Source organism: Amblyomma americanum, chromosome 1 (genome assembly GCF_052857255.1).
Source record: "Amblyomma americanum isolate KBUSLIRL-KWMA chromosome 1, ASM5285725v1, whole genome shotgun sequence".
Classification (NCBI taxonomy): domain Eukaryota; kingdom Metazoa; phylum Arthropoda; class Arachnida; order Ixodida; family Ixodidae; genus Amblyomma; species Amblyomma americanum.
In genome coordinates, this window is record NC_135497.1 from 161986137 (window position 1) to 161995693 (window position 9557).

General features: G+C 51.6%; 1 protein-coding gene across 1 annotated transcript; it reads left to right on the forward strand.

The window, feature by feature from the left end:
• Window positions 1-557: 557 nt before the first annotated feature.
• LOC144114073 (uncharacterized) lies at window positions 558-9557 on the forward strand. Its single transcript, XM_077647531.1, has 2 exons — window positions 558-817; window positions 8635-9557. Exons 1-2 carry the CDS (start codon window positions 694-696, stop codon window positions 8973-8975), a joined length of 465 nt encoding a protein of 154 aa, XP_077503657.1. The 5' UTR covers window positions 558-693; the 3' UTR covers window positions 8976-9557.

Below are 9557 nucleotides of genomic sequence, written 5' to 3' on the forward strand. Positions count from 1 at the left end.
AGCTCCAAGCCAATCCAGCCAGACAGTGTGGCAGGGGGGAAAGAAGACATTTTCCTTTACAAGAAGGCTTTCTCACATGTCATTATGCCCTTGTCTTGTTACTTTAAAATTGCTATACCGGTAAGAATTTCCCTCTCCTATCGCTTAATTACCTCCGCACGGGGCAGTACATATAAACGGAATTTGTCTACACACGTGGTACATTCTTTTTACGCGCATACCTCCTTCTTCATTTTCAAAAAAGAACGGAGCGTGTCCTTGGGGGGAACCATGAAAAATGCGACTAATGAAGCAGCGTAAGGGGCAGATCTCGGCTGCTGTTGAGGCGAATTTTGTTATTTTATTCATTCATTAATTTATACCCTCAGGTCTTACAGGAAGCATTATAGAGGCGAGGGGCTTTAGTACATGAATATATCAAAAAATAACAAGAAAAGATGAACATAATTACATCGGGAAAAATAAAACCAACAAACCGAAAAAAATAGAGGTAAATGAGTACAATAGTAACAAAACAATAACGCCTAAATATAGCAGCACACGAAGGAAAAGAAGTAAAAGAACGAGAACGCTGCAGTAATGGCACCGCAGAATGACGCAGCTTTTGTAGAGGAATGAAGTCGCTTTGTAATACGTTAAAGGGAGGCCTTTAACATAAGACGTGATACGCAGGGCGGCGCCACGTAGCGGGACATGCCGACGCCTTTCTACAGCGGCGACGAGGTTGGGGGCAACGAGCAGGACTGGAACAACGAGGGCTTCCGAGCCCGCGTCCAGGACACCCTTCGCCTCCTCACCGCGCTGGAGCAGCTGCCAGGTGCGCAAGCGCTGCGCGATCTGCACGGCGCCCAACACGTTTGTCCACCGCCGGGAGGCCGCATATACTGTGGCGCATGTAACTGATATCACTCTGCTTGGTAGCGAGGGAATCGTCTCGGCAATGATTCATGTTGTACGCCGAGTCGCTGCTATATGTACAGTGGGGAAACGAGCACGATTTTCTCAGAATATGTGAAGCCTTCTGGGCCATGCTTTGTCGCTCACTGTTCATCGCCAGCGTTCCAAATTCTTTGAACGTGAGGGGGAACTGTCGTCCCCACCCAGCCAAAATTTATGCCTCCCCGGATGTTACAACCCCTATACATGGCTTACAAGCAAACCTCCTCGGCTATAAACTTTTGACAAAGCTGGATATCCTTGCCTAGATTATATGTATAGCCTGCCAGGGAATTTGAACACGTACGTTTTCACTATTTTGGTGCTTAGTATATGTGCATAGGAGCGTGTAACCATGCTGCAGCGAATGTGATGAGGTAACCGGAATCACTATACCTTTCAGTATACTGTGCACAGTCGCCTCTCATTAGCACAGGCTGACAGCCTCTTCGCTGAAAATAAGCCTCAGTGTCACATCCTACGAGGTACTGTTGGGGAAAAAAAGCGATGCACACTACTCGACCTTCGGTTATTCTTCACTGCCGCGCCACTGTCCAGCAGCACATGCCGTTGAGGTAGCTGAGGAGGTGATAGTTATTACCTCGAGGCATGTCGTTTGTTCCGATTCTATTCGCTTCTTCTTGGGAAGAAGGCCGAAGGGCGACGCGAAAGCAGGGGGCCACGCAACGGCTCGTGGTATACGCCACTTTCGCTCCTGACAGTTCATTTTCACTTGTGCGCTTTTCTACAGACATTCGGCTCATGGCAAGTGTACAGTGACGTCCGCGAGGTCAATTCGCTCCTCACTGACATGTCAGCCCTCTTCTGTCTTCGAAAACTGACAGGGCAGGGACCATTCGCGACATTTCGAAAGGCACGCTAGAAAATTTTAAGGGTGGCAATGAAGGAGTGATAGTACGGCGGCAGTGCGCTAGGGGCCGACTTCACGCTTCAGATTCGCGGCTGGCTGCTAGCGGATGTCCAGGCTTAGTTCCGGCCCACGTACCACGCTCGAGCTCCAAGCATCTCCAGTGTGTGTAACGCTGGCAGCGAGAGGTGTCTGCTGTCTATGAGAGCAGGCATGGTAGAAGTATTCTTTCGGAAGCCGAAGCAAGTTCTGAAGGCTTTATCAAGAATCAAAACCAATATTTCCAACAATACAAAATACGAATGCAATGCTGATGACTTTACGATCTTGATATTTGCAAGGAACCCTGCATTCAAAATTGCCGATTGGGCGAGTTGGTGGCACATGATTCGAAATGAGCAGCGCGGAAACAGACGGGGACACGAGAAGAAAAAACACTGACGACAGGACGGACGCTGACTAACAACTCTTTATTTTTGAGGAAAACCCAGCACAATATATGCCAAAAATTACGTGACAGTCAGGGGGCCAAAGATTACAACCCAATCCGCAGTAATCAAGGGGCGGCCAACACATGTATGATCCAGAAGGAAAAAACCACAAAAAATGAAAAAGGGTGTGAAAATTTACAAAGTGAACATATCAAAAACCCTTTAACCAGCAAAAAACCAAAGAAAACACACGTGCCAAAGAACATCGTGGCAAAGGGCGGTGTCAAGAACACTTTAACAGCAACAACGAGCGAGGCTAAAAGGGCCCAATCAAGCGAAGCAAAACCAGAGTCAGAAATCTAAAATCAGATAAAACGTCATACAACCCTACGGATGCCACAAAAAACGAAAAACAAACGAATACAACCTAAAATGGAGCAGAAAAAAACTTGTCAACACCAAGAATTTCCTCTATAAGAATGTTATGCGTTCGTCCAAACTGTTGTGGCAGTAATGAAAGGGTTGGGATTCTTCACTGTGAGGAATCCCACGAGATATGAAGTGCGGTGTTGTGCCGTCGTCATTTGTGTACACGTAGGCCTACCTGCCATAAAAGGAGTCGCATAGCCAGTTGCACATGGCGGCACACGCAGCCAGTAATGCCGATCGATTTCAACGCTAACGAATGACTTCGTATCAGCGATGTTTTCAGATGTTTTGTAATGGTTAAGAACCGCACTGCTCTGCTGCGCTTGACACTGTTTCCAAAAGCAGTGACAAATTAGATGCTGCTCTGACCTTTCCGGATACCTGACGTCGGTGGAGGGTAAAAGTCCTAGTATAAATGTCAATGGCTGCTTTCCCAATGAGTTTCCCGACGCAGTTTAAAAGTACATTTGGATCATAAGAAGTTCACACGGTGCACACAGTGGTTCTTCAGTGGCCCATACGTTCTCGACAATTTCGACCAAAAATCGCAATATCGGGCACCGACATTGCGGGATGCTACTGTAACAATACCATGGGTACGTAGTGCCCTACAACATTCTATTGCTACTAACGAACCATAAGAGCAGCAAAAATCGTAAACGGAATATTCCTGGGAATGATTGCAGTTCAATACAACAATGACAAAGAGATGAGACGCGCATTCAAATTCCATGTCACATCCACAGTTATTCGCACATAAAGGGATTCTAATTTACGAAATAAAATTTTATTAAACACAAACTAGGGTGAAAAATAGCGTTCAGGAAGGATGTCATGGAGAGAGAGAGAGAGAGAATGATGAACGGCAAGGCATGGAGGTTAGCTAGACGACGTCAAGTATGCTACCCCACTCGTGGGAAAGGGAACGGAGGGAGAGATTGAAAGGGGAGAGAGGAAGGCAGATGACTTTTCGCATGTCTGTAGTCCGCAACTAACAGGGTGCACTGAGCACTCTGGAAGTTGACAGCGTAGAACTCAATTCTGAGTCTTTCAAGAATTTTAAAAGCGTCTTCAGAGCTGTCCTCTGCGATGAGGGATGTCATAATTCGGCTTAAACTTAGAGAGAGAAACGATGTTGATTATTATGATGATGATGATATCAAAAAAAGTTGACGTAAGGGTGGGAACCCTGTGGCCTGTGGGATGGCTGCATTGAACTGCTCTCCTCGAAAGCCATGAGCACTAATAACTGACACCTCAGACAAGAAGAGTTTCTTGCTGCTTTGTGCAATGTAACCGTATGTTACCCTCGTGCTGATCGCGTTCGCTTTTTGCTCAAAAGGTTGCGCAAGAGGCACAAGTACGACCATGAAAGGCTGAAGCGTTTCATAATCGCGGCTTGAGCGACGCTTCATATTGCTACGGTTGTGCTTGTGCTTGGAACGCTCGTGCTTGGTGCGCTCGCGCTTGGAACGCTAAGAGGACGAAGTGCGTTTCTGCTGCTGGGCTTCGCGTGCCCGGTTGTTCGGCTGCGTGGCTGTAAGCTGTTTCCCTGTAAATATATTTTTCCCTTTTGGTGTGCACATCTTCACGTTACATTATTGGTGGAGGTGCGGGGTTCACGCGGTTGCCGAATACGACTGCGACGTCGTCCTGTGTAGACTCGACTCCACCGAGCCGTCTGTCGACATCTGAGAGCCTGACACGACTTGTGCGCCAAGAAGTAGAGGCAATGTCCCCCGTTGCGTTTCATCCACCCGCAACAGACAGTACTCCAGCAGTATCCCTTATACAGGCTGTCGTTCGCAAAGAATTCGCCAATCTTGGGATTCAACCTGTTTGCTCAGTTAGTGCCCCATATGCTCGCCGCATGTCCCCGGAGCTCGGTTCTGAACGTGCATACTACCCGCGACGCAGCCGCAATCCAGATGAATGGAGAACACCTGATGACAGGCCCATCTGCTTTAACTGCTCCCGAGTTGGCCACATATCTCGACACTGCCGAAGCCGTCCGTCCTCGACCTACAGCCGCTACCCGCCGGGTTCTGCATATTCCCGACGCTCTCCCTCGCCCTCGGAAACGACCTCTTCTGGCCACAACGCTCAGACCCCGCTTACCAACCGTTCGTCGTCACCTCAGCGCCGTCGATCTCCATCGCCCCGACCTCGCCGCCCTTCGTCGCCGGCCCCATATGCCCGCTCCCGGTCGGAAAACTGATGGCTGCAGCGTCTGGGGGTGATGCTGCTCTGACGACCCGACCAGAAAACCCTCCTTTAACTCTTCATGCTCATCGGAACATCCTTAACGTCGACGTGGACGGGGTGCCTGTTACCGCTCTGATCGACACTGGAGCGCACGTCTCAGTCATGAATGCTCGTCTTCGCCGTCGCCTAAGGAAAGTGCTCACTCCTGCCCCCTCAACTGTGGTCCGTGTTGCAGATGGCGGTATGTCTATTGTCGTCGGAATGTGTACTGCTCGTGTTTCAATAGCCGGCCGCCATACTTCTGTGCTCTTCACTGTCCTCGAACACTGCCCTCATGACATCATTCTCGGCCTTGACTTTCTCACCGACCATTCCGCCCTTATAGATTGCGCCACAAGCATCGTTCAACTCGCTCTACCTGTTCCTTCAGAGCCACCGGATCCAATTGTTCACCGACTGTGCACCGCCGACTTTGTCCGCCTGGACCCCGATGCCGCCACTTATGTCCGTTTCTCCTCGGTCCCGCCAGTTCCCGATGGTGACTACATCATTACTCCGGTTCCTGATGTGCCCTTTACACGCAGTGTTGCCCTTGCGCATACAGTTGTCACCATGTCGGCAAATCAAGCGTCCCTTCCGGTTCTCAACTTTGCCTCTTACGTTCAGCCGCTCCCACAAGGTATGTCGCTCGCCACGCTGTGCCCTGCTGCCGAATGCGTCGTATCGGCGGTGAGCAGCGTCCCACCCTCGTCGAACTGCCGCGACTCTGATGTCCCTCCACCTGATGAATATGCAAAAATGATTGCTGCTGACCTCTTATCAGGGCAAGCTCACGACCTTCGGTATCTTCTGTCGTCTTTTCGCGACATCTTTGACTTCGATGACCGCCCTTTGGCTCGAACATCTGTGGTCACGCATCGCATCAACACCGGTGACGCAGCTCCTATTCACAGACGACCCTACAGAGTGTCCAGTACAGAACGCACCATCATACAGCAAGAGGTGGACAAGATGCTCAGTAAAGACATCATAGAGCCCTCGTCGAGCCCTTGGGCCTCACCAGTTGGGCTGGTTAAAAAGAAGGACGGCAGCTGGCGCTTTTGCGTTGATTACCGGCACCTCAACAACATAACAAAAAAGACGTCTATCCACTCCCAAGAATAGACGATGCTTTGGACTGCCTTCACGGAGCCAAATTTTTCTCTTCAATTGACCTTCGGTCCGGGTATTGGCAAATCTCTGTTGATGACAATGACCGCGAAAAGACGGCATTCGTCACACCGGACGGCTTATATCAGTTTAAAGTTATGCCATTCGGTCTCTGTAATGCGCCAGCTACCTTCGAAAGAATGATGGACTCCTTGCTTCGCGGCTTTAAATGGTCCACATGTCTATGTTACCTCGACGATGTTGTGGTTTTTTCGCCCACGTTTACCACGCACCTCGAAAGACTGGCGAGCATTCTTTCTGTCTTCCGTCGAGCCGGGCTACAGCTCAATTCGTCGAAATGTCAATTCGGTCGCCGCCAACTCACCATTCTCGGACATCTAGTCGACGCTTCTGGTGTCCGCCCGGATCCTGTTAAAGTTAAAGCCGTCAAGGACTTCCCTATTTTCCAGTCGTCTACGGATGTGCGCAGCTTCGTCGGCCTCTGCTCGTACTTCCGCCGTTTCATCAAAAATTTTGCCGGCACCGCTCGCCCCCTGACCGACCTTCTAAAGAAAGACACCCCTTTTACCTGGGGCCCTGCCCAAGAGGAGGCCTTTTCTTCGCTAGTCGACTTACTCACCTCCCCACCTATTCTGGCCCATTTTGATCCGTCGGCTCCGACTGAAGTTCGCACAGACGCCTGCGGTTATGGGATTGGCGCCGTGCTAGCCCAACGTCACCAAGGGCAAGAACGCGTTATTGCATATGCCAGCCGCCTCCTTTCTACAACTGAGCGAAATTACTCAATTACAGAGCGCGAGTGTCTAGCTCTTGTTTGGGCCGTAGCTAAGTTCCGACCGTACCTGTTTGGCCGTCCATTCTCCGTAGTGACCGATCACCACGCCCTTTGTTGGCTGTCTTCACTGAAAGACCCCACAGGCCGGCTCGGACGTTGGACGTTGCGCCTCCAAGAGTATTCTTACACTGTTCATTACAAGTCAGGGCGTCTCCATCAAGACGCCGACTGCCTGTCTCGGCACCCTGTAGAGCCGCCTGATCCTGGAGACAACGACCTCGGCCCGTGCCTCTTCGCTATTTCCGATCTGGTTAACATCGCGGACGAGCAGCGACAAGACTCTTCCTTGCGTATTCTCATTGATCGCCTCAACTGTGCCAGCCGAGATCCTTCATTGCAACTGTTCGTCATTCAGGATGGCGTCCTATACCGCCGCAACCTTCGTCCTGACGGACCTTCGCTCCTGCTAGTCGTTCCCCAGCGTCTCCGTTCATCTGTCCTAGCGGAACTACACGACCTACCGACCGCAGGCCACCTCGGCGTCTCCCGCACATACGATCGGGTCCGACGCCGCTTCTTTTGGCCTGGTCTGTACCGCTCTGTTCGGCGTTACGTTGCCTCCTGCGACCTCTGTCAACGCAGGAAGAGACCATCAACGTTGCCTGCTGGCCTTCTACAGCCTATTGACGTACCTCTCGAACCATTCTACCGTGTTGGACTCGACCTTCTCGGACCTTTCCCGACGTCCTGCTCCGGCAACCGTTGGATTGCTGTCGCGACCGACTATGCGACCCGGTACGCTATCACGCGTGCGTTACCAACAAGTTGCGCAACCGATGTCGCCGACTTCCTCTTGCAGAACGTAATCCTCCACCACGGCGCTCCACACCAATTGCTGACGGACCGCGGCCGCTACTTTTTGTCCCGAGTAGTTGACGATATCCTCCGGTCCTGTGGCACGCAGCATAAGCTCACTACAGCTTACCATCCCCAGACGAACGGGCTTACCGAGCGCCTCAACAGGACTCTGACCGATATGCTATCCATGTATGTCTCGCCCGACCACCGCGATTGGGACGTTGCCTTGCCTTATGTAACATTTGCTTATAATTCGTCGCGGCATGATACCACCGGCTATTCTCCTTTCTACCTTCTGTTTGGTCGGCATCCTGCGCTGCCTTTGGATACATTACTACCGAGTTCTACTGCCTCGACCACAGAGTATGCACGTGACGCCATCTCCCGAGCAACTATGGCCCGTGAAATCGCCCGAGACCGGCTCACCGCATCTCAGACCTACCAGAAGTCAGTTTACGACCGCCGGCATCGCCCAGTACACTATCCGCCGGGCTCACTCGTCCTCCTTTGGTCTCCTTCTCGCCATGTCGGTCTCTCTGAGAAACTTCTACGTCAGTACAGTGGCCCTTATCGAGTTCTCCGTCAGGTGACCGACGTGACCTACGAGATTACACCTCTTCATGCTCCGACGTCGTCCACTAGCCCTTTGACTGACGTCGTTAATGTAGTCCGTCTCAAACCGTACCACACGCCTGCTACATCATCCACTTAGCACCGGGACGGTGCTTTTGCCGCCGGGAGTTATGCTACGGTTGTGCTTGTGCTTGGAACGCTCGTGCTTGGTGCGCTCGCGCTTGGAACGCGAAGAGGACGAAGTGCGTTTCTGCTGCTGGGCTTCGCGTGCCCGGTTGTTCGGCAGCGTGGCTGTAAGCTGTTTCCCTGTAAATATATTTTTCCCTTTTGGTGTGCACATCTTCACGTTACAATATTATGAGTGGGTGCACTTCTATCTTGCAATGCAGGTACCGACCCCATGCTGCTGGACGTCTTGCGGTTCCTGATACTGCAGGAGCTCGTAATGGATCTGAATTCGGTGCTAAACCAGCAGGCGGCAGAGGGGGAGCCTGCAATGCCTGAACCCGCGGACGAGGCTCCGTTCAGCATCGGGAGCGCCGTGGAGGAAGCCACTCGCCAGATGTACGACCAGCTGCGGAACAGGCAGGAGGAGGAGCAGCCGAGCGATCTGCAGAGCCACCTCGCTGCCGTCTCTTCAGCGGCGGTGCCACACGTGAACAGCGACCACAGTGGAGGGCAGAAGACACCTCCCACCGCGGAACCGAACCCTCGAGAGCCAGACTGTTGATGCTGTGCGCACTGTCACAGCGGAGGGTCGCCCGCTCTGGCCTTTTCATTTGAGAGTGTTCTGTGGAGATGCTAGTTAGTTTCTTCTGGGTGCTTTTGTATAACACACTTCCAGATTTTTGAGAGGCCCGAAAAGTTTTTGTTCTTCTTTCAGATGCTGATCCCGTCCTACTGTGCGTGCGTGTGTGTAGACAGTACTGTGACTGCTAACCTACCTTTCCCATCGTCCCCGTTTAAACCCTGAACAGACATCGTTTTAAGAACTGCTTGCTGGACATCTATAGGATTACATGCAGTCTCCGTACCCGGCGGCGCACCGAGGTAGCCTGGGAATGTGCACCAGTGACAACAAATAAATGGGAGAAGAGAACCTTTGGCTGCATAGCTCTGCGGGCTGCCTGGCGGTAGAGAGGCACGGTGCTTGAACAGAAGCAGGGTGTGCGCGACCGCACACAGTACGCCCAGCAACGTGTAGACTGCAATCGCATTACAATGCGCTACTTATGTGAACTGAATGCGTCCTGATACAGAGCACTAAATATGCGGAGACACTGCAGTGGACGCTATTTTTTCGAGAGGCAGC

Bases quoted from the DNA above. Each gene is read 5' to 3' on its own strand.
- LOC144114073 (XM_077647531.1), top strand. From the start codon at position 694: ATGCCGACGCCTTTCTACAGCGGCGACGAGGTTGGGGGCAACGAGCAG. The intron at 818-8,634 runs GTGCGCAAGCGC...CTTGCAATGCAG, and splicing joins CGCGCTGGAGCAGCTGCCAG to GTACCGACCCCATGCTGCTG.